Here is a 25,517-nt window from a genome sequence, read left to right on the forward strand (position 1 = left end):
GCCACCTATAATATAGATAGACACAAAATACATAGGTCAAAATACAGGGGATCAGGCAGCATCTCTGGACAACAAGGATGGGCGACATTTAAGGTTGGGACCCTTGCACTTATGAGCCCACCTTCTTATGAGCCCACCTTCTTGGTCTTGGTCTTGGCCAATAACAAATAAACAATTTGCAGATTAAAACAAATTAATTTGCAGGTATCACATAATTGATTTGTGCTAGCCTTAAGTGCCTGTCCCACTGCGGCAACCTAATTGGAGAGTTTAGAAGAGTTTGCCCTTGACTCGTACTCGCAGCATGGTCGACATGAGGTCCTAGGAGGTCTTTTTAACTCTCCTTCATGCTCGAGAGTGGTACCCGTGTACTCGAGGCCTCAGTTAGGTCACAACGTTTACTTTAGCATGCTGAAAAATGCCCGCGAGTAAAAAAAGGTTGCCATGGAAAAAATCGATATATTTTTTACTCGTAGGTTTAGTTGTAGTAGGTCGTAGTAAGTCGGCATGTTAGTCGTAGGTAATCGATGATAGTCGTAGATAGTCTTCATCATAGTCGAAGGAGGTTGAAGGAGGTTGAAGGAGGTCAAAGGAGGTCGTCTTCACTCTCCACTATTCGGAGTCCAATTTTCCCGAAGCTAGTCGAAGCTCGTCTTCAACATAGTCGAAGGAGGTCGAAGGAGATCGAAGGAGGTCGTCTACATATTCGTAGGAGGTTCGCTACATAGTCGAGAAAGGTCGAAGGAGGTGTACTACTTCAGCGATACAACACAACCATGACACTTTTTCATACTCTCCTAAACTCGTCTGCACTCGCAAATTAGGTCCCTGCAATGGGACAGGCCCTTTGATGGCATGTCCCACTATGGCGACCTATTGGCGAGTTTAGGAGACTGTTATGGTCTTGTTGAATCACCAAAAAGTTGGCATCCTTTGACTATGTAGAAGACCTCCTTCAACCTCCTTCGACTATGTAGAAGACCTCCTACGACTATGTAGAAGACTAGCTTCAACTATTAACGAGCCATTGAAACGAGCAAAGGCGTTATACTAAAGGGGCTGTCCCAATGCGGCGACCTAACCCGCAAGTTCTGGCGAGTTTGCCCAAGACTCACAGTCGCAGCATGGTCGACAGGAGGTCCTAGGAGGTCTTTGTAACTCTCCTTCATGCTCGAGAGTAGCCCCTGCGTACTCGAGGCCTCAGCTAGGTCGCGCCGTATTTTTCAAAAATGTTGAAAAATATTTTTCAAAATTGTTGAAAAATGCCTGCGAGTAAAAAAAGGTCGCCATGGAAAAAATCGATACTTTTTTTACTCATAGGTTTAGTAGAAGTAGGTCGTAGTAGGTCGGCATGTTAGTCATAGGTAATCGAGGGTAGTCGAAGGTAGTCATAGATAGTCTTCAACATAGTCGAAGGGAGGTCGAATGGAGGTCGAAGGGAGGTCGTAGGAGATCGAAGGAGGTCGTCTTCACTCTCCACTATTCTGTGTCCAATTTTCCCGAAGCTAGTCGACGCTAGTAGAGGCTAGTCTTCAACATAGTCGAAGGAGGTCGAAGGAGGTCTTAAACATGACATTTTTTAAAACTCTCCTAAACTCGCCAATTAGGTCGCCGCAATGGGACAGCCCCATTAAACTATATACGACTATCTCGACTACCTTTAAATACCTTTGATTACTTTCGATAACATGCCGACCTACTACGACCTACTTCGACTAAACCTACGACTACAAATGTATCAATTTTCTCCATGACGACCAATTTTTGGTCGCAGAAACATTTTCACCATACTGAGTAGTAACCACTATGCGGGAACTACTCTCGACCATGAAGGAGACTCACCAGAGACCCCCTACGACCACGGGTCGACCATGTTGCGAGCTTGCAGCCAGCGCAGAATCTCCTAAACTCACCAATAAGGTCGCCATAGTGGGACAGGCCCTTTACAGTTATTGGATTGATTTGGCCTTTGCAAGCATCAAGTATTATGCCAACCCAACAATAGCTCAATGCAGGATAAAGCTTGCATTCTGCTGCCCGTCTCACAGAGGCAACTCCAACTAATCTGAAGAAGCAGGGAACTGCAGATGCTGGTTTATTTATTTTTTAAAAGGCATAAAGTGCTGGAGTAACTTAGCAGGTCAGGCAGCACCTCTGCAGAACATGGATAGGTGATGTTTTGGGGAAGGTCCCTTCTTCAGACTGATTGTGGGGGAAACTGGAAGAAAGGTGGGGCAGGACAAAGCCTGGTGAGTAATAAGTGGATGCAGGTGAGGGGGGGTGGTTAGTAACCTGATAGTTGGACAAAGGCCAGAGAGGAAAAGACAGAAGTTAGAGATGGGGGGAAGAGGGGGAAGTTGCAAGAGGGGAATAGAAGGACAAAGTCTAGCTGCCAATAGGTGGATATCTGTCTTTCTCCTTCAACTTTTCATCTCTGGTCTTTGTCCAAGATAAGTAGATAAGTTTGTGTACGTTTCAATCTTGTCCCTCACTTGTCTCCACCCAATATGTTTCAGGCTAAGCTCTGCGCCAACTTTTCTCTCCCCCCCCCCCCAACCACAATCAGTCTGAAGAAGGATCCCGACCTGTAACGTCACCTATTCATGTTCTCTAGAGATGTTACCCGACCCGTTGATTTACTCCAGTATTTTGTGGCCAACCAATGTGAGTTCCCTTTTCCCCAACAACCTTTTCTTTTAAACATTTAACGATCGCTGGTTATCTCATCAGATAAAACTGGAATCAAATTATCACGGTATAATCAACTCAATAATTGAGACTTCCATTGCAGGTATCAAATAAATGGTTTCTGAAGTGACTGTATTAGCTACAGTAATATGAGCAATGTGGAATTATTTTTATTGGAAGCGTAACAATTTTCTCAATAGTTTTAGTTTAGTTCTGTTTAGTTTAGAGATACAACAGGGAAACAGGCCCTTCAGCACACTGAGTCCGTTCCATCCAGCGATCCCCGCACACTAACACTGTCCTACACACACTATGGACAATTTACATTTTTATAGAAAGCCAATTAACCTACAAACCTGTACATCTTTGGAGTGTGGGAGGAAACTGAAGATCTCGGAGAAATCCACGCAGGTCACGGGGAGAACGTACAAACTCCGTGCAGACAGCACCCGTAGTCAGGATCGAAACTTGGTCTCTGGCGTAAGGCAGCAACTCTATCGCTGCGCCACCGTGCCACCTGTTTCTTTTGGAGAAAAGCAGTTATTACTTGCACGCCAGCTGAAGTCGCTTTTCACGGTACATGAGACTAGCCTGCTGCATATTGATATATCGTCAGTTACTATATTTGAATACGAGCACTATTAAAATACAGTGATCCAAACATGGAGTACGGACATTGAAAAGGGCCATTGAGGACTGAGCAAAGAAAGAGAAAAATTATCCCCAACACAAGCCTATTTAACTCAATCCCAACTATGCCCTGTAAATAAATCACACCAACACCTCTAATTCCTAAGACAACTAAGGACATTTGGCATGTCTCCAGGAATTCATTGCCATTCCTGCAGGTGCTCCATACATAGCATCCTATTCAGATTCATCATTGCTTGGTTTGGCAACTGCACTGCCCATGATCATGAGAAATTGCAGAGAGCTGTGACTAGGGCTGAGTTCATCAAGAAAAACATCCTGCCCCCCTCCATTGACTCCATCTTTACTGCATGCTGACTTGGGAAAGCAGCCAACATTATCATGAACTATATCCCTCTATTCCCTGCAGTTCCATGTGCCTACATAAAAGCCTCTTAAACTCCACTATCATATCTGCCAACACCACCACTCCTGGCAATGTCTTCCAGGCACCCATCCGATCTGTGTAAAAAATCTTGCTTCACACATCGCCATTCAACTCCCCCTCTCACATAGAAACATAGAAACATAGAAATTAGGTGCAGGAGTAGGACATTCGGCCCTTCGAGCCTGCACCGCCATTCAATATGATCATGGCTGATCATCCAACTCAGTATCCCGTACCTGCCTTCTCTCCATACCCTCTGATCCCCTTAGCCACAAGGGCCACAGCGAACTCCCTCTTAAATATAGCCAATGAACTGGCCTCGACTACCCTCTGTGGCAGAGAGTTCCAGAGATTCACCACTCTCTGTGTAAAAAAAAGTTTTTCTCATCTCGGTTTTAAAGGATTTCCCCCTTATCCTTAAGCTGTGACCCCTTGTCCTGGACTTCCCCAACATCGGGAACAATCTTCCTGCATCTAGCCTGTCCAACCCCTTAAGAATTTTGTAAGTTTCTATAAGATCCCCTCTCAATCTCCTAAATTCTAGAGAGTATAAACCAAGTCTATCCAGTCTTTCTTCATAAGACAGCCCTGACATCCCAGGAATCAGTCTGGTGAACCTTCTCTGCACTCCCTCTATGGCAATAATGTCCTTCCTCAGATTTGGAGACCAAAACTGTACGCAATACTCCAGGTGTGGTCTCACCAAGACCCTGTACAACTGCAGTAGAACCTCCGTGCTCCTATACTCAAATCCTTTTGCTATGAAAGCTAACATACCATTCGCTTTCTTCACTGCCTGCTGCACCTGCATGCCTACTTTCAATGACTGGTGTACCATGACACCCAGGTCTCGCTGCATCTCCGCTTTTCCTAATCGGCCACCATTTAGATAATAGTCTGCTTTCCTGTTTTTGCCACCAAAATGGATAACCTCACATTTATCCACATTATACTGCATCTGCCAAACATTTGCCCACTCACCCAGCCTATCCAAGTCACCTTGCAGTCTCCTAGCATCCTCCTCACAGCTAACACTGCCCCCCAGCTTAGTGTCATCCGCAAACTTGGAGATATTGCTTTCAATTCCCTCATCCAGATCATTAATATATATTGTAAATAGCTGGGGTCCCAGCACTGAGCCTTGCGGTACCCCACTAGTCACTGCCCGCCATTGTGAAAAGGACCCGTTTACTCCTACTCTTTGCTTCCTGTTTGCCAGCCAGTTCTCTATCCACATCAATAATGAACCCCCAATGCCGTGTGCTTTAAGTTTGTATACTAATCTCTTATGTGGGACCTTGTCGAAAGCCTTCTGGAAGTCTAGATACACCACATCCACTGGTTCTCCCCTATCCACGCTACTAGTTACATCCTCGAAAAATTCTATAAGATTCGTCAGACATGATTTACCTTTCGTAAATCCATGCTGACTTTGTCCAATGATTTCACCACTTTCCAAATGTGCTGCTATCCCATCTTTAATAACTGACTCTAGCAGTTTCCCCACTACCGATGTTAGACTAACTGGTCTGTAATTCCCCATTTTCTCTCTCCCTCCCTTCTTAAAAAGTGGGGTTACGTTTGCTACCCGCCAATCCTCAGGAACTACTCCAGAATCTAAAGAGTTTTGAAAGATTATTACTAATGCATCCACTATTTCTGGAGCTACTTCCTTAAGTACTCTGGGATGCAGCCTATCTGGCCCTGGGGATTTATCGGCCTTTAATCCATTCAATTTACCCAACACCACTTCCCGACTAACCTGGATTTCACTCAATTCCTCCAACTCCTTTGACCCGCGGTCCCCTGCTATTTCCGGCAGATTATTTATGTCTTCCTTAGTGACGACGGAACCAAAGTAGTTATTCAATTGGTCCGCCATATCCTTGTTCCCCATGATCAACTCACCTGTTTCTGACTGTAAGGGACCTACATTTGTTTTAACTAATCTCTTTCTTTTCACATATCTATAAAAACTTTTGCAGTCTTATGTTCCCTGCCAGTTTTCTTTCATAATCTATTTTTCCTTTCCTAATTAAGCCCTTTGTCCTCCTCTGCTGGTCTCTGAATTTCTCCCAGTCCTCTGGTATGCTGCTTTTTCTGGCTAATTTGTACGCATCATCCTTCGCTTTGATACTATCCCTGATTTCCCTTGTTATTCACGGATGCACTACCTTCCCTGATTTATTCTTTTGCCAAACTGGGATGAACAATTTTTGTAGTTCATCCATGCAGTCTTTAAATGTCTTCCATTGCATATCCACCGTCAACCCTTTTAGAATTAATTGCCAGTCAATCTTGGCCAATTCACGTCTCATACCCTCAAAGTTACCTTTCTTTAAATTCAGAACCATTGTTTCTGAATTAACAATGTCACTCTCCATCCTAATGAAGAACTCAACCATATTATGGTCACTCTTGCCAAAGGGGGCACGTACAACAAGACTGCTAACTAACCCTTCCTCATTACTCAGTACCCAGTCTAAAATAGCCTGCTCTCTCATTGGTTCCTCTACATGTTGATTTAGATAACTATCCCACATACATTCCAAGAAATCCTCTTCCTCTGCACCCCTGCCAATTTGATTCACCCAATCTATATGTAGATTGAAGTCACCCATTATAACTGTTTTGCCTTTGTCGCACGCATTTCTAATTTCCTGTTTGATACCATCTCCAACTTCACTAGTACTGTTAGGTGGCCTGTACACAACACCCACCAGCGTTTTCTGCCCCTTAGTGTTTCGCAGCTCTACCCATACCGATTCCACATCCTTCAAACTAATGTCCTTCCTTTCCATTGCGTTAATCTCCTCTCTAACCAGCAACGCTACCCCACCTCCTTTTCCTTTCTCTCTATCCCTCCTGAATATTGAATATCCCTGGATGTTCAGCTCCCAGCCTTGGTCACCCTGGAGCCATGTCTCCGTGATCCCAACTATATCATAATCAGTAATGGCTATCTGCACGTTCAACTCATCCACCTTATTACGATTCCTCCTTGCATTGAGACACAAAGCCTTCAGGCTTGTTTTTAAACGCTCTTACCCCTTATACAATTATGTTGAAAAGTGGCCCTTTTTGATTTTTGCCCTGGTTTTGTCTGCCTGCCACTTTTACTTTTCACCTTACTACCTATTGCTTCTACCCTCATTTTACACCCCCCTGCCTCTCTGCTCTTGTACCCATCCCCCTGCTACATTAGTTTAAATCCTCCCCGACAGCACTAGCAAACACTCCCCCAAGGACATTGGTTCCATTCCAGCCCAGGTGCAGACCGTCCTGTTTGTACTGGTCCCACCTCCCCCAGAACTGGTTCCAATGCCTTAAAAATTTGAATTCCTCCCCCTTGCACCATTTTTCAAGCCACGTATTTATCTGCAATATCCTCCTATTTCTACTCTGACTGGCCCGTGGTACTGGTAGTATTCCAGAGATTATTACCTTTGAGGTCCTACTTTTAAGTTTATCTCCTAGCTCCCTAAATTCATCTTGTAGGACCTCATCCCTTTTTTTACCTATATCGTTGGTGCCAATATGCACCACGACAACTGGCTGTTCACCCTCCCCCTCCAGAATGTTCTGCAGCCGTTCAGTGACATCCCTGACCCTTGCACCAGGGAGGCAACATACCATCCTGGAGTCTCATTTGCGGCCGCAGAAACGCCTATCTATTCCCCTTACAATTGAATCCCCTATTACTATTGCCCTTCCACTCTTTTACCCCCCCTCATGTGCCGCAGAGCCACCCATGGTGCCATGAACTTGGCTGCTGCTGCCTTCCCCTGATGAGCCATCTCCCTCAACAGTATCCAAAATGGTATACCTGTTTAGGAGGGAGATGACCGCAGGGGACTCCTGCACTACCTGCCTACTGCTTTGCTGGCTATTGGCCACCCGTTCCCTTTCTGTCCTCTTACCTTTTACCTGCGGTGTGACCAACTCGCTGTACGTGCTATTCACGACTTTCTCAGATTCATGGATGCTCCAGTATGAATCCTACCACAGCTCCAACCATTCAATGCGGTCTGCCAGGAGCTGCAGCTGGACACACTTCCTGCAAACGTAGTCACCAGGGACACCGACCATATCCCTGATCTCCCACATGTTGCAGGCTGAGCAAACCACGGGGCCAATCTCCACTGACATATCTTACTCCCAAATTAACTCTATATTAAATATTAAAAAACACAAAACTTTATCCTTTAAACTTTACTAATAAATACTAATAAATACTGTACACTCAACTCCCAGAATCCTTAACTCCCAGAATCCTTAACCTGAAGGCAGAAATGTAAAAATGTAAACCCGGTCCTCTTCCACCATCAGACGCTTCCACCAGACTCCTTCTCTGGAACGTTGCCGGTCTTGGTGTCAGGTCCCTGGGCCTCTGTGAAAGCATGCCCCGCGATGTATTTTACACTTACAGCGCAGGTACTCCTCCCCTCGCACCAACGGTTCCCTGGGCTCACCTTATAGCTATGCCTTCAAGTGTTGGACATTTCCACCCTGGGAAAAAGGTTCTGGCCGTATTTGTGCCTCTCATAATGTTATATACTTCTCTCGTCTCCCCTCAACCTCCGACGTTCCAGATGAGGGAAGAGGTAAAAAAAGTTTCCCCCCCACCTCCCACCACCCCCCTCCCCCACATAATACAAACTAAAGTTACACTAAAACATACAAATAAAAACAGACTGAAAACAACAAAATGAGGAAAGGGACGGGACAGGCTGATGGCGAGGTGCCATGCACGGCGCCACCTGGTAGATGCAGTGTAGACGGAGAAATTGAGGGTGGGTGATTGCAACCTTGCAGGAGGCAGGGTGGGAGAACATGGAATCCATATAACTGTGGGTCAATAGTAGATGTCAGTCATTAATCTGTGCCCTGTGATGGAAACAGAGAGCTCATAAGTGATAGCAAATCGAGATTGAGAAGTGTCAGAGAATGTCCAAGTGAATTTGAGGAGAGACTGGAAGTTACTGGTAAAGTTGATTAAATCGCTGAGTTCTGCACAGGTGCAGATGGCAGCTCTGATGCAGTTGTCAATATAATGGAGAAAGATTGGTGGCTGTGGATGCGAAATCTCCTGATCTGATGACCCACTTGGCTCCATCTGCCATTTGTTTTCCTTGTCACCCACCTGCCTTTGTTCCCCTACTCCACCACTCCCTTCCCCCATCTGGCTCCATATCCCCAGCATCTTTCAACTCTCCTCAGTCCCCCTATGATCTACTGGTCCAGGCCTCATGTTTAGCCACTCCTCTTCATGCTTGCCTTCTTCCCTCCCCATTCTCAGTCCCGATGCAGCATCTCAACACTAAACGTTGAAAATTCCTTTTCTCTCCCCGCGGATGCTGCTTGACCATTTATAGAGCCATAGACTCATAGAGTCTTACAGCATGGAAACTGGCCCCATCGGCCCAACTTGCCCACAACTTGTCTCATCTACACTACTCCCACCTGCCTACATTTGGCCCATCTCCCTCTAAACTTGTCCTATCCATGTACCTGTCTAAATGTTCCTCCAGCAGATTATGTTTTGCATTGGGAATTACAGTTCTTTCAAAATGGCACAGAGGTAAGGCCACTTGACAATGGTGATGAAGCTCAATCTTTGGATGAAAAGGAGCAAAGCATGGGGGACGGACTTGACATAATCCGCTGTATATTTACATAGAAACATAGAAAATAGGTGCAGGAGAAGGACATTCGGCCCTTCAAGCCAGCACCGCCATTCATTGTGATCATGGCTGATCGTCCCCAATCAATAACCCGTGCCTGCCTTCTCCCCATATCCCTCGATTCCACTAGCCCCCAGAGCTCTAATTCTCTCTTAAATCCATCCAGTGATTTGGCCTCCACTGCCCTCTGTGGCAGGAAATTCCACAAATTCACAACTGGGTGAATTTCCTGCTTCTAGCTTGTCCAGTTTCTATAAGATCCCCCTCATCGTTCTAAAATGTCCCTGAAATTGATTACATTTGGAAGTATGACTTCCTGTTGCAAACTAAGAAGGTCTAATTGATTGTTGCATTAGAAATATAGAAATATAGAAAATAGGTGCAGGAGTAGGCCATTCGGCCCACCGAGCCTGCACCGCCCTTCAATATGATCATAGCTGATCATCCAACTCAGTATCCTGTACCTGCCTTCTCTCCATACCCCCTGATCCCTTTAGCCACAAGGGCCACATCTAATTCCCTCTTAAATATAGCCAATGAACTAGCCTCAACTACCTTCTGTGGCAGAGAATTCCAGAGATTCACCACTCTCTGTGTGAAAAATGTTTTTCTCATCTCGGTCCTAAAAGATTTCCCCCTTATCCTTAAACTGTGACCCCTTGTTCTGGACTTCCCCAACATCGGGAACAATCTTCCTACATCTAGCCTGTCCAACCCCTTAAGAATTTTGTAAGTTTCTATAAGATCCCTCCTCAATCTTCTAAATTCTAGCGAGTACAAGCCGAGTCTATCCAGTCTTTCTTCATATGAAAGTCCTGACATCCCAGGAATCAGTCTGGTGAACCTTCTCTGTACTCCCTCTATGGCAAGAATGTCTTAGTCTCTTAGAATGTCTTACTCCTTGTTCATTTTTTTCCCCCACGATACCTTATCGTTGATCTTTATTTCCAACAAGATGTAGTTGGATTTTATTTGTCCCTCTGTCTCAATGGCTTAAATGAGGCAAATGTATGTCACTCTTTCATCCCATTAGCATCTCCAATATTGTCAACAGAATAAACAAATAAACATTAAAGTGGCTCATAAAGAAGAGAATATTTTATTATTCCCAAGAATATTTCAGTGAGATAATGACAAATAGCGGAAATCTAGAAGTCCCTCATGCGCCTGAAAGACCCGATGGAGGAGTTGTAGCCGCCCCAGTCATTGTATTTCCTGTACTCCCCGGGTCTCATGAAGTACTGTCGGCCTCTGTAGTTGGGTTGTTCATAGAAGATCCAGTGACCATCCATCACGTGGCAGGAGTGAATGTCACGGTTACGGAAACGATCGTAGACGGAGGGACAGTCGTCCATGAATTCCATCATCTGTCCTCCAAAGTCAGGCCTCTCGTAAATCTTCATCCTGTAGTTGCCACCTTGTTGCTGGAATGGAAAGAAAATGGTAATTGCCTTGATGCACTCAAAATTCAGTCTCTGAAAGGCTACCTCCTAGTGGGATTGAAGTTTACAGGTGGGTGTAGATAGTGATTTACAACCAGGGACAATCCAGTTAACTCTACCATAGCAATTGATTATCAACTGACTATCGGCTAGTATCCATTTCTGTTTGGAGGGTTGGTAAACGTTAGGAGCCACGAGGATCATTATATTTTTGGATGTTTGGCATGTATTACTAAATAAACTAGGTTCCATAATGACAAACCCCACTCACCCACTCCATGCCCTGAAGGTGATCAAGAGCAGCATCTTCAGCCAGAGGCTGATTGCACCAATGTGCAAAACGGAGAGATACAGGAAGTCCTGTTTACCAGCTGCTATAAGACTTTATAATGGGCATAAATAACTGCACTTTTTTAAATTAATTGTATTTTAACTTGTATTTTAACGTATTTTAACTTGTTATGTATGAAAGCGTGGTGTTATGTTTGTCTTGAAGCTGTCGTGGCACTGTAATTTCCTGAAAAAGGATTATTAAAGGAATAATCTATCTAATCTATCTATCTATTATGCCGGTACCACTTATCCTTTTCGGGATTGGGCTTGAACCTCAGAGTCTAGGGGAAGATGGGTCCTACTCTGATAGATGAGAAATCACGACAAATGCCATCCTCTCAGCAACCGTGCCATGAAACTGTCAATAAAACCAAACAAAAGGAATAAAATGAAGAATGTCCGAGCCACCCAAAACTGCAACAAAGTCGTGTACGGTTTGGAACAGGGAAGTCAAGTCTGTTTCCATCTGGGACAGAAATACTTTGGATATTTTGGTTGTCAATATTAGTTGTTTCGGAGGGAGGTTTCCCATCATTAATTTCAGTATAATTTTATAACACCTGAAACTAATGGTTTCAATGGAAAGGTATCTTTCATTAGTTTAAACATTCCTGGTGATAATCTTTTTTCCATTCACATTAGTTAGTGTGAATTAATTTGTCCAATTATGTTGCTTAAACTTTGGACTAGCATGGAGTTCACTGATTTGGACAATCTTGCCCTTAGAGTTAATTTGTATAGTTACTGTACGGATCAAGTTATTTATGTGTACCCATTATAACAAATGTAGGATGGCTTAGATGTTTCACAAACACATTCTTACTGCACGTTGAAAGAGCAGAAGAGCTTGCACGAGAGATGCATCAAAAGTAAATGCGCGCCAATTGGGCGGCACGGTCCCCTTACAGCCCTGGCAGCGCTGGAGATCCAGGTTCCATCCCGACTACTTGTACTGCTTGGGTTTTGTCTGAGAGCTTCAGCTTCCTCCCACACTTCAAAGATGAACAGGTTTGTAGGTAAATTGGCTTGGTATAAGTGTAAATTGTCCCTAGTGTGTGTAGGATATTGTTAATATGCGGGATGTGTAGGATATGTTAATAGACGAAAAACTACCAGCAAGCTACCGCCCAATCTCTCTACTCTGCGTCCCACTCAAAATCTTAGAACGCCTTATACTACAACGTATATCTCCAGGAGTAGAAGAGATTCTCGGTGTGGATCAGGCAGGTTTCCGCAAGGACCGCAGCACAGGAGAACAAGTTCTGGCCCTAACCACCTGCATTGAAAACGGCTTCGAGAACAAACTGAAGACCGGGGCAGTGTTCCTTGATCTCACCGCAGCCTATGACACTGTGTGGCACAAAGGCCTCCACCTAAAACTCACCAAAGCACTCCCTGCCTGGGCATCAGAAACCATCAAATCTCTGCTCTCCAACCGCAGGTTCAGAGTTCACCTTGGACAGAACAAGAGTGCATGGAGAATACAGAAGAATGGGCTCCCGCAAGGGTCAGTTTTAGCCCCAACCTTGTTCAACCTTTACACAAATGACCTACCCACCACCAAATCCCGCAAATTCATCTATGCAGATGACATCTGTTTGGCCTTCCAAGCACCAGATTTTGGTACATTGGAACAGGTGCTCAATGAAGACCTTGCTAAACTGGACGAGTACTGCAAAACCTGGCGCCTAAAACCAAGCCCAGCAAAAACGGTCTCTAGTGTGTTCCACCTCCATAATGCAGAAGCCACAAGAGAACCAAACATCTATCTGAGCAGGACCAAACTGAAGTATGCCCCCACTCCAACCTACCTCGGAGTGACCCTTGACAGGACCCTATCCTTCAAGGAACATCTTAAAAGAACAGCAGCTAAGGTGAAGTCCAGAAACAATCTCCTCAGTAAGCTTGCTGGCTCAAAGTGGGGTGCAGCAGCCCCCACACTGCACATTTCAGCACTAGCCCTTGCATTTTCTTCAGCCGAATATTGTGCCCCTGTTTGGTCCAGGTCATCCCACACACACCATGTGGATACCCAATTGAACTCAACAATGAGGATCATCACAGGAACAATCCGCTCAACACCACTCCCCTGGCTCCCTGTCCTATCCAACATAGCCCCTCCACACATCCGGCGAGTAGTCCTCACTCAAAGGATGCTCCAAAAGACCAAAAACTCCCCTCATCTGCCAATTCACATGGACATCTTCAACCCACCCACTGCTCGACTTCCATCTAGGCGACCAATTTGGAAGAACCCACCACCAGCTGATTTCACCATCCAATCAGCTTGGAAAAGGGAATGGGAGTCCAAGGACGTCCCAAATAAACATCTGGTGTCAGACCCCACCCTACCGGTCCCTGGCACCAATGTCCCAAGGAAGCAGTGGACGACGCTGAATAGATTCAGGACTGGACATGGCCCCTGCTTGGCCATCCTTCACAAATGGGGCAGCAGTCCAACCCCATGGTGTGCTTGTGGAGAGCAGCAAACAATGCAACACATCATTGAAGCATGCCCTCAACAAAGACTCAAAGGAGGACTTGTCACCCTTCATACAGCAGATCAAGAGGCAACTGTTTGGCTAAAGGACTTTGCATTCGCTAAATAAATATGCGGGGATTGCTGGTCGGCGCGGACTCGGTGGGCCAAAGGGAATGTTTCCTTATCTCTAAACTAAACTACAATTTGCAATTTTCTATTCCTCGATCTGGATGAAAATTGCAAACCAGGAAAGATGACTCACCTGTGGGAATCTGCGGCAGGACCTGATGTGGTCGTTGAATCCCATCCAGCGCTGGTAGTCAGGATACTCCCCCCTGTTCAGGACATACTGGTACCCCATGTAGTTGGGTTTCTCGTACGCCACCCACCAGTCACTCTCCACACGGATGGAGTTACAGCGGCTGAAGTAAGGGGACAGGTCGGCACAGTCAGTGCTGCACTCATAGTGCCGACCCTGGAAGTTCCTGTCCTCGTAGAAGATGATCTGTGGGAAGAGAAAAAAACACATCAATGGAGTTTTTACTTTTTCCAATGAATTGTAGAACGAATATGATCTTTTTGAAGGTTAGCCTTACCTTTCCCATTTTGAGTTCAGAGTTAGATAAGCAAGTCCGGGTGCAGTTTGGTATTTATATATCTCAGTCAATGCCCTGAAAGAGAATGCCTTTGCTATTTCAACAAATCCCAGTACGTCAGCAAAATAAACTGTGAATTAAAATGGGTTAGGGATATTTCAGGAAAACTCTCGTACACACAGTAAGTGAGCAATTTGCTGTTGTATCATTTTGATTATTTTGTTTCTGTTGTCTACTCTGCAGTTGTTTGAATGATTCAGGGTGAAAGTCAGGAAAAAACTCCGTTCTAGAATAATAATGGCCTGGGAAACATTTGACAGACACCTGATTCGTTGCTAATTTTGCAAACATTGCTGCCAGGCCACTTCAATTGTTGGAACAGACTAGCCTGCAGTCAGCTCTTCAAAACCCCCGATCAGTTCCAAATGGGAGATAGACACAAAATGCTGGGGTGACTCAGCGGGATAGGCAGCATCTCTGGAGAGAAGGAATGGGTGATGTTTAAGGTCGAAACCCTTCCTCAGACTGAAAGTCACGGGAAAGGGAAACGAGAGATGTAGACGGTGATGTTGAAAGATGTAGAACAAATGAATGAAAGATATGCAAAAAAGTAACGATGATAAAGGAAACAGGTCATTGTTAACTGTGTGCTAGGTGTGAACGGGAAGCTGATGCGACTTGGGTGGGGGAAGGATGCAGAGAGAGGGAGTGCAGGGGTTACTTGAAGCTAGAGAAATCAATATTTATACCACTGGACTATAAGCTGCCCAAGGGAAATATAAGATGCTGTCCCTGACTAGTCTGAAGAAGGGTCTCAACCCAAAACATCACCCATTCCTCTCTCCAGAGATGCTGCCTGTCCCGCTGAGTTACTCCAGCATTTTGTGTCGATCTTCGGTTTAAACCATCATCTGCAGTTCCTTCCTACACAGTTCCAAATGGTTCTGTTGCCGACCTGCCAAGGAGCAGGCATCCATAGACAAGACGTTCTGGTGTTGTCTATGCAGTTATAGACTTATGATTGAGGTTATTAATTGCACAGTTAAACCTCCCAACCCTCTTCATGCAATGATGTCAGGGAAGGGCAGCTGTATCATGATAAATGTACCTCAGTTTGCAACTGTGGATACATCTTAATGAAATACATTGCAGATCATACATGTTATACATGTTAAATATGAATTTGTTTGTAATTCAAATTGTCTGAATCTTGGGCCAGCTGTCTTGATTACTAAATGTAAGATCTTGACCGCTGTGCTGTGGTTTCCGAGAGAACGCCGCCACCTATGGCCGTCAGTTTTGGCCACCTCGCTCAGAGCACCCCTCCGCCTGCCTGGACTGGAGGATTTTTCCCATCGATGAAAAATCAGAGAGATATTAATGTTTTTTTTTTATTGCCATTCTCTCTGCTGCCCCGATGGCTGCAGGGGGAGGGACTATAAAGCCCGGAAGTGTCGTGCCTCACTCAGTCTCTACCTGACCCAGGAAGCAAGAAGGGTCACAGCTCTCTGAGCTGCGAATAGCACTGAAAGCACGTCGACTCCACGGTGCGTCCCCGGGATGTGGTTTCCAGCAAATGTGTTTTGTGGGCTTGCTAAGTGTTTTTGCCCTAATTGGCCTTTTAAAGTGCTTTCAACAAACCAATGTCTTTTGTTGGCTTGCTAAGTGTTTTTGCCTTAATTGGCTTTTTTAAAGTGCTTTCAGCAAAAGAATGTCTTTTGTTGGCTTGCTAAGTGTTTTTGCCCTAACTGGCTTTTTTAATGTGCTTTCAGCGAACGAATGTCTTTTGTTGGCTTGCTAAGTGTTTTTACCCTAATTGGCTTTTTTTAAAGTGCTTTCAGCAAATGAATGTCCTTTGTTGGCTTGTAAGTGTTTTTGCCCTAATTCACTTTTTAAAGTGCTTTCAGCAAACAAATGTCTTTGATGGTACACAAAAATGCTGGAGAAACTCAGCGGGTGCAGCAGCATCTATGGAGCGAAGGAAATAGGCGACGGTTCGGGCCGAAACCCTTCTTCAGACTGAAATGTCTTTGGTGAGTGTGTTTCTTGCATGTTATTTAAAGCACGTTTTTGCTTCAGCAGGAGCCTCGACAGGAGGCTTTAAACATTTGTTTTACACACTATATTCACCACGTTCTGAAGTTACTTTGCATTTTACTATTGTGTGTGTGATTGTGTGTGTGATGTGTGTGTGTGTGCGTGTGTGCGTGTGTGCCTGCGTGTGTGTGCGTGTGTGCGTGTGTGCGTGTGTGCGTGCGTGCGTGCGTGCGTGCGTGTGTGCGTGCGTGTGTGTGTGTTTGTGATTTGTTTGTTGTTTTGTAGATGAATACTTAGATCAACGATCCTCAACAATTATGGGATCACTTCAAGAATTCAATGTCTGAAGATTACCTTGAAGGAGAACGGAGAACAATGAATGATCCTAATATCGTGATTGCAGAGAAGCATCATGATCAGGCTCTGTTGTATATTCAAGACAAGCTTGAGAATTACAACAAAACAATGGAATTCTTTAATTTGCCACAACCAAAAAATGGAAGGATGCACCTTGATGGTGACAATCCAGAATTGCTGCAGGAATTGCAATACGATAGAAATGAACAACAGCAGTTTGTTGAGGAGAATGCGCCTCTGCTGAATGATGAGCAGAGAGCAGTGTATGACCAGGAGTGCAACTCCTTGAAAAGGAATCTCCCTTCAATGTTTTTCATTGATGCACCAGGAGGAACAAGAAAAACATTTATCACCAATTTGTCACCACATTTATCACCACTCTTTCTGTCAAATACAGAAATATCGACGTTAGAAACTGGAGTACATGGTGTCAAAAGACATAGTCAATTGTACAAGCTAGATCCAGTATTGGAAGAAGGACTTCTGAGATTTGGAGGATGTCTGATAGGCTGGCAATGCCTGAAGAGGCTAAACATCCTATTATTCACTCCAAGGACTTTCACAAATCAACATTAGTGTTACGACATATCCATGAATTGATCGGACATGGAGGAAGAAGTTTTATGCTGTCAAAATGTTGTACTTTTGAGATTTGGACTATATACTGGGATCCTGCCTGACGTTAAGGGTTTGGTGCGTACAGTACGACTTCAGACTAAGAATAATGTTTTATTAAGACCAATAACCAAGTTGTGCTTGCTTCTAGGCGGCGAAGGTGAAGATGGAAGAATCGCCGAAGAAGTCTGAATGCTGATATATGATGCACGTTTTTATTTTTTGTTTTTTGATATATGTTAAGCTTTTATAGCTACATTTTTCTAATGTCTATTAGTAATTGCCTCGTTATATACTCAGAACAATTAGGGGCCAGCGTGTAGAAATCTGTCACTACACCCTTAACAGCATTGATGTACAGAAAGACCTTGGGGTTCAAGTCCATAGCTCCCCGAAACTGGCCACACAAGTAGATAGAGTGGTAAAGAATGCCTATGGTATGGGTGGCACAATGGCACAGCTGCCCAATAGCCCTGGAGACCCGGTTCAATCCAGACCTCGAGGCAGTGTCGTTCTTCCTGTGACCACATGAGTTACTCTGCCCCCACGTACGGGATTGCAGAGTAATTGGTTTCCGTAAATTATCGCCAGTGTGGGGTGGGAGATTGCAACCTTCATGTGGCCCGCCCTGTTTCAACAAATGCAATCAACTTGGCGTGTACAATCAAATAAGATCAAACAGAACAAGTTGTCCTACAACTTTAGGCTGTGCACGCCATACGCAAGAATAAGAAGATCGCCAGTGTGTAGGGAGTGGATGCAAAGCGGGAAAACCTGGAACAAGTGGGAACAGATGATGGATGGCCAGTGTGGGCTCAGTTGCCCCAAGAGTCTGTGTCAAGCTGTATCCTCCTATTAATTGAACAGATGGGACATTGTATGGAAGAGTCATGTTGCAGTTTTACAGAACTTTGATTAGGCCGCATTTAGAGTATTGCGTGCCGTTCAGGTCGCCCCATTACAGGTAGGATGTGGGGGTTTTGGAGAGGGTGCAAGAGAGGTTTACCGGAATGTGTTTTTAGTTTCCTGCCCTCCCCTTACCTCAGCATCAACTCAAAAAGAATTCTGCTTGCTTCCCCCAGAACACCAGTACACCAAACAACTTGCCCAATCTGACACAATTAGCTCCTTGGTACATCTAGAGCAGCGGATGCAGTTGATGAGGTTGGAGGAGATACAGGTGAACCTCTGTCGCACCTGGATCGACTGCTTGGGTCCTTGAATGGGGTCGAGGGGGGAGGTAAAGGGGCAGGTGTTGCACCTCCTGCGGTTGCAATGGAAAGTGCCCGGGGAGGGGGTGGTACGGGAGGGAAGGGAAGAATTGACAAGGGAGTTATGGAGGGAGCGGTCTTTACGGAAGGCAGATATGGGGGGAGATGGGAAGATGTGGCGAGTGGTGGGGTCACGTTGGAGGTGGCGAAACTGATGGAGGATTACTTGTTGTATGTGACGGCTGGTGGGGTGAAAGGTGAGGACTAGGGGGACTCTGCCCTTGTTGCGAGTGCGGGGATGGGGAGAGAGAGCAGTGTTGCGGGGTATGGGAGAGACCCTGGTGCGAGCCTCATCTATGGTGGAGGAGGGGAACCCCCGTTCCCTGAAGAATGAGGACATTTCAGATGCCCTGGTGTGGAACGCATCATCCTGGGAGCAAATGTGACGTAGGCGGAGGAATTTGGGAGTAGGGAATGGAGTCCTTGCAGGAAGCAGGGTGGGAAGAAGTGTAGTCCAGATAGCCATGGGAGTTACTGGGTTTATAGTGGATGTCGGTCAGAAGTCTAACACCTGCGATGGAGATAGTGAGGTCAAGGAATGGTAGGGAAGTGTCGGAAATAGTCCAGGTGTATTTGAGTGCCGGATGGAAGTTGATGGTGAAGTGGATGAAGTCAGTCAGTTGTGTGTGGGTGCAGGAGGTGGCCCCAAAGCAGTCATCGATGTAACGGAGGTAGAGGTCGGGGATGGGGCCCTGGTACGTATTGAACAAGGATTGTTCGACGTACCCGACAAAGAGGCAGGCGTAGCTGGGGCCCATGCATGTGCCCATAGCTACGCCTTGTATTTGGAGATAATGGGAGGAGTCAAACGTGAAGTTATGAGGGTTTTCCTCCCATTTCCTCCAAATACAGGAACAGCACCTCATATTTAGCTTGGGGAGTCTGCATCCTGCGGGCATGAACATCGAATTCTCTCAATTTTATTAGCCCTTGCTGTCTCCTCCCCTTCCTCAGCCCTCGGGCTGTCTCCTCCCATCCCCCAGCCCTCGGGCTCCTCCTCCTCCTTTTTCCTTCCTTCTCCCCGCCACCCCCTATCAGTCTGAAGAAGGGTTTCGGCCCGAAACGTTACCTATTTCCTTCGCTCCATAGATGCTGCTGCACCTGCTGAGTTTCTCCAGCATTTTTGTGTACCTTCGATTTTCAGCATCTGCAGTTCCTTCTTGAACACCAATTAGCTCCTTATTGATCAGATTCATTGTTTTTAAAATTCTCACCTTTACGTTCAACGCCCTCCCACATCTAGTGCATCCAGCCTCACAACTATACATGCTGCACTCCCTAAAATCTGCCTTTATTGCCATTTGTAATCATAATTATTCTATGAGAGTGCAGGGTGACTTGGACATGTTGGGGGAGTGGGCAGATGCATGGCAGATTAAGTTTAATGCGGATAAATGTGAGGTTATCCACTTTGGTAGCAAAAACAGGAAGGCAGATTACTATCTAAATGGCGTCAAGTTGGGAAAAGGGGAAGTACAACGGGATCTGGGGGTCCTTGTACATCAGTCTATGAAAGTAAGCATGCAGGTACAGCAGGCACAGCAGGCAGTGAAGAAAGCGAATGGCATGTTGGCCTTTATAACAAGAGGAATTGAATATAGGAGCAAAGAAGTCCTTCTGCAGTTGTACAGTGCCCTAGTGAGACAACACCTGGAGTATTGTTGGTACACAAAATTGCTGGGGAAACTCAGCGGGCGCAGCAGCATCTATGGAGCGAAGGAAATAGGCGACGTTTCGGGCCGAAACCCTTCTTCAGACTGATGGGGGGTGGGGAAAGAAAGAAGGAAAAAGGGAGGAGGAGGAGGAGGAGCCCGAGGGCGGGCGGATGGGAGGGTGGGAGGAGACAGCTAGAGGGTTAAGGAAGGGGAGGAGACAACAAGGGCTAGCCAAATTGGGAGAATTCAATGTTAATGCCATAAGGACGCAAGGACCCCAGACGGAATATGAGGTGCTGTTCCTCCAATTTCCGCTGTTGCTCACTCTGGCAATGGAGGAGACCCAGGACAGAGAGGTCGGATTGGGAATGGGAGGGGGAGTTGAAGTGCTGAGCCACCGGGAGGTCAGGTAGGTTATTGCGGACTGAGCGGAGGTGTTCGGCGAAACGATCGCCCAACCTACGCTTGGTCTCACCGATGTAAATCAGCTGACATCTAGAGCAGCGGATGCAGTAGATGAGGTTGGAGGAGATACAGGTGAACCTTTGTCGCACCTGGAACGACTGCTTGGGACCTTGAATGGAGTCGAGGGGGGAGGTGAAGGGACAGGTGTTGCATTTCTTGCGGTTGCAACGGAAAGTGCCCGGGGAGGGGGTGGTGCAGGAGGGAAGGGAAGAATTGACAAGGGAGTTGCGGAGGGAGCGGTCTTTGCGGAAGGCAGACATGGGGAGAGATGGGAAGATGTGGCGAGTGGTGGGGTCACGTTGGAGGTGGCGGAAATGGCGGAGGAGGCAGATTACTATCTAAATCCGCAAAGACCGCTCCCTCCGCAACTCCCTCGTCAATTCTTCCCTTCCCTCCCGCACCACCCCCTCCCCGGGCACTTTCCGTTGCAACCGCAAGAAATGCAACACCTGTCCCTTCAGTTGTTTTATAGTTCGACCTCTTCAATCAACTTTCTAGTCATCAGTTCTGATCATAAATAAGCTCTGTTTCCAGTTGCGTTTGGTAATGGTGCTGAGGAATGCCTGAGCCATTTTACTGCGTTAAAGGTGCTGAATTCATGCAAGTTGTCATTGCCCTGTTCTGCTCCCAAAATAACTAAGATGAAGCCATAGCCATCTGGAGCCTCTTCCCCTCCCCAGATTCTCCGTTTAGTTTAGAGATACAGCGCGGAAACAGGCCCTTGGGCCCACCTAGTCCGCGTCGACCAGTGATCCCTGTACTATCCTACAAAACCAGGGACAACTTTACCAAGCCAATTAACCTACAAAATTGTACGTCTTTGGAATGCGGGATGAAACCGAAGATCCCAGAGAAAACCCGTGCAGGTCAAGGGAAGAACGAACAAACTCCATACAAACAGTCCCCGTAGTCAGGATCGAACCTAGGATTGATCATTTCTCTATTGAATGTTTATCAAAACACTTTGCTTTGTATTTATCTCTTTGAAAAGTACAATTTTCCAGATTACAGCATAACCAGGATTAAACTTGTTGTCAGATCCCACCTATAAATTAAACAAAAATACTATCCGAGTTTTGCAATTGGCTTACAGTGAGCAGCACAGTCAACAAATAAAGCTGGCAATCTATCTGAAGAAGGGTCTCAACCCGAAATGTTGCCTATTTCCTTCGCTCCATAGATGCTGCCTCACCCACTGAGTTTCTCCAGCATTTTCGAGCATCTGCAGTTCCTTCGTAAAAACTGGCAATCTATCAGTTATGATTGTTCAACATTGCACCAGACAACTATTTCTCCCTCAAATGTAGCTAGCAGTGGAAGTGGATTCCACCATATTTCTGTTGTCTGATGTGTTATCGATATTATTTCTCGTTGGCGGACATCTGTTGGATTTGGTAGCTGGGCTTGAAAGTAATTTAAATCCTGCCCATAATTCTCAATTTAAGGGAAAATATACACAACATCCAGGAGTATCCCAGCGGGACAGGCATCATCTCTGGTGAGAAGGAATGGGTGATGTTTCGGGTCGAGACCCTACTTCAGACTGAAGAATGGGTGATGTTTCAGGTCAAGACCCTTCTTCAGTCTGAAGTAGGGTCTCGACCCGAAACATCACCCATTCCTTCTCACCAGGGATGCTGCCTGCCCCGCTGAGTTACTCCCGCATGTAGTGTCTATCTTCAGTGTAAACCAGCACTTGCAGTTCCTTCCTTCACAATTTAAGTGCTGGGTTTTAATTCCAGGCTTACTTGCACCACCTAAAGTCTATGGACAAGGCTGTCTTTGACTTTGTTCCTAGGAATAGTAGCCAACAGTCATTAAAATAAATTTGATTTTTCCCTTTATGAATATAAAATATCAATAACGATTAAAACATGGATCTATAATCTGCCTTATAGATTGAAATATTTGCTGGTCAAGGAAAAGTTGATTCTAATTCTGAAAGTTCCAGTCATTAGCTATTGATTTTAGCGTGAATCAAAAAAGTTGTTTGCACAAAAGGTTTTATACAATAGTTGAGATTTTATTTTTCTTATGAACATTTCTGAAAGGCAGAATCATGTTAGCAACAACCATCTAAAAATCCCTCATGCGCCTGAAAGATCCGATGGTGGAGTTGTAGCCGCCCCAGTCATTGTATTTCCTGTACTCCCCGGGTTTCATGAAGTACTGTCGGCCTCTGTAGTTGGGCTGTTCATAGAAGGTCCAGTGACCATCCATCACGTGGCAGGAGTGAATGTCACGGTTACGGAAACGATCGTACACGGAGGGACAGTCGTCCATGAATTCCATCATCTGTCCTCCAAAGTCCGGCCTCTCGTAAATCTTCATCCTGTAGTTGCCTCCTCGGTTCTGTAACAGTAAGAAGATTATAATTGCACTGATGAAACCAATGTTCAATGTCTGAAAATAAAACCTTCTGCTGAGACGAAGCTGATACAGGGCAGTTTCTGATCAAGAGATACCTTCCATCATCTCTTGAACATAGACACAAAATGCTGGAGTAATTAATGGGACAGGCAGCATCTCTGGATAGAAGGAATGGGTGATGTTTTAGGTCAAGACCCTTCTTCAGACTTCCTGAAGTAGCTGGCTGGCTGAATTCATCACACACTACTCATGTAATTTGTGACAGAAACTAATGAAGTGATTGGAGCTGTAAATTCAGGACTGATACAAGTTACAGGGTGTTCTGTGTCGCGAAGAAATTATTTGATCAGAGAATGTAAAAGCAAAGAGGGCAATTACCAGACCAAACTTTCAAAGACATCATAGGATGGAGTGATTAGTAAGAAAGATTTCATAGTGTCCATTGATCCCATTGACTTCATTTTACCGTTCAGTTCCATATATTATGAATCTATCAATAGATGTACAGGTACAAAGCAGCTCATAAATAGCACAATAGTTAAATTATTTTTCACAGGTAGGAGAATTGAGTCATGGCTTGCATTGCAAGAATGCAGTCTAACTGATGGAGTGCCACAATGAGTGATAAGCAGAGTAAAACTTATGACAAGTGACTCCAAGCGCCACAGTTGATAGAAATAGTCTACAATTCCCAGAATTCAGTCATGAGGTTTTACTTACATGAGGGTAGCTGCGACAGGACCTGATGTTGTCGTTGAATCCCATCCAGCGCTGGTAGTCAGGATACTCCCCCCTGTTCAGGACATACTGGTACCCCATGTAGTTGGGTCTCTCGTACGCCACCCACCAGTCACTGTCCACACGGATGGAGTTACAGCGGCTGAAGTAAGGGGACAGGTCGGCACAGTCGGTGCTGCACTCATAGTGCCGGCCCTGGAAGTTCCTGTCCTCGTAGAAGATGATCTGTGGGAAGAGATATGCCTGTAAGTTATCAATTGCTCAAACGCGGGGGCATTCAGTGAAGAATCCAAATATGCTTTAAATCCCGAGTTGAACTTGCCTTTCCCATTTTGAACTCAGTTAGTTCTGTACACAACTGAATGCTTCACTGCTGCACACAAGAGGGTATTTATACTCTGGGGGAGAAAAGCCTCTGTAGGGTATTTTCGTTATTCTGATGATTCAGCTTTGAACATCAGCAAAAAGCAACACCATCCGTTTTTTACACATTGTAGAGAAACACCAGAAAGATATTGGTGCATCATGGATTCATTCAATTTTGTCTTATTCACTTTGATTGTTCTTTAAACAAAGCAGTTCAGGAACTGTCACAGCTCCATAACATATGGGTCCATTCAATTATTTTGTAGAAGCCATTTTTATTCTCTTTCACAAACTGGATAGATTGTGGATACATTTTACAAAATTGCCAACGCCTATTGAATATCCACATATAGATCATCATCTGTAGTCCACCGATCAAAGATGCCTCAAAAAGGCTGGCAGCATCATCAAGGACCCACACCATCCTGGCCACACACTCATCTCCCCGCTACCTTCAGGTAGAAGGTACAGGAGCCTGAAGACTGCAATGTCCAGGTTCAGAAACAGCTACTTCCCCACAGCCATCAGGCTATTAAACTCAACTCAAATAAAACTCTGAACATTAATAGCTCATTATCTGTTTATTTGCACTTTATCTGTTTTATTTATTCATGTGTGTATATATTAATATAATGGTATATGGACACACTGATCTGTTCTGTATTCATGCCTACTATATTCTGTTGTGCTGAAGCAAAGCAAGAATTTCATTGTCTTATCTGGGACACATGACAATAAACTCTCTTGAATCTCTTGAATCTTGAATCTTAGTTATTTCATTAAAGAACTCAGCTGGATGAGGCAAATAATAATAATAATAATAAATTTTATTTATTGGGTGCCTTTCAGACATCTCAAGGACACCTTACATAGATTAACAGGAATATAAACATATAATCAGAATAAAATAAATAATAAAGACATCACAGAAACACAAATTAAAAACAGAATTCAGTCCAAAAACAAAAAATCAAAAACACAATGTGAAGAGAGAGCAGCGGCAGCTAAAGCACGCCAGCGTCTACTCTCCCATCACGGCAGCCATCTTGGACAAAGACTAACAGGATTACCATACAGACAAAAAATCATCCCCCCAACAATGGATACCACTGTTACAATGGATACAGGGGATACCGGGGATACCGGGGCTGGAACTGCGCTCTCGTGAGAGCGGCCTGGCGAGGGGCTGAGAGACTTTCCCGTGAGGGGCTGTGGCCCGTCGGAGTGGCCCAGCCCGAGGGAGAACGGCACTCCCGTCGGAGTGGCCCAGCCCGAGGGAGAACGGCACTCCCGTCGGAGTGGCCCAGCCCGAGGGAGAACATAGAACGGCACTCACGTCG

At 45.3% G+C, this 25,517-nt stretch overlaps 3 protein-coding genes across 3 annotated transcripts in view; 1 reads left to right on the forward strand and 2 right to left on the reverse strand.

Moving 5' to 3' along the window:
- The window catches only part of LOC116974956 (gamma-crystallin S-1-like), a 131,784-nt gene that overhangs the window by 6,799 nt on the left and 99,468 nt on the right, over nucleotides 1-25,517 (forward strand). The window lies entirely within an intron of this gene.
- Nucleotides 10,529-14,367, reverse strand: LOC116974963 (gamma-crystallin S-1-like). The gene is made up of 3 exons (XM_033023586.1): nucleotides 14,304-14,367; nucleotides 13,970-14,212; nucleotides 10,529-10,874 (listed from the first exon to the last, which is right to left on the reverse strand). Exons 1-3 carry the CDS (start codon nucleotides 14,310-14,312, stop codon nucleotides 10,599-10,601), a joined length of 528 nt encoding a protein of 175 aa, XP_032879477.1. The 5' UTR covers nucleotides 14,313-14,367; the 3' UTR covers nucleotides 10,529-10,598.
- Nucleotides 22,706-25,222, reverse strand: LOC116975655 (gamma-crystallin S-1-like). The gene is made up of 3 exons (XM_033024983.1): nucleotides 25,214-25,222; nucleotides 23,794-24,054; nucleotides 22,706-23,055 (listed from the first exon to the last, which is right to left on the reverse strand). Exons 1-3 carry the CDS (start codon nucleotides 25,220-25,222, stop codon nucleotides 22,780-22,782), a joined length of 546 nt encoding a protein of 181 aa, XP_032880874.1. The 3' UTR covers nucleotides 22,706-22,779.

Source organism: Amblyraja radiata, chromosome 7 (genome assembly GCF_010909765.2).
Source record: "Amblyraja radiata isolate CabotCenter1 chromosome 7, sAmbRad1.1.pri, whole genome shotgun sequence".
NCBI lineage: Eukaryota > Metazoa > Chordata > Chondrichthyes > Rajiformes > Rajidae > Amblyraja > Amblyraja radiata.

Bases quoted from the DNA above. Each gene is read 5' to 3' on its own strand.
- LOC116974963 (XM_033023586.1), bottom strand. The intron at 10,875-13,969 runs GTGAGTCATCTT...TTTCCATTCCAG, and splicing joins CCTGCCGCAGATTCCCACAG to CAACAAGGTGGCAACTACAG.
- LOC116975655 (XM_033024983.1), bottom strand. The intron at 23,056-23,793 runs GTAAGTAAAACC...TTACTGTTACAG, and splicing joins CCTGTCGCAGCTACCCTCAT to AACCGAGGAGGCAACTACAG.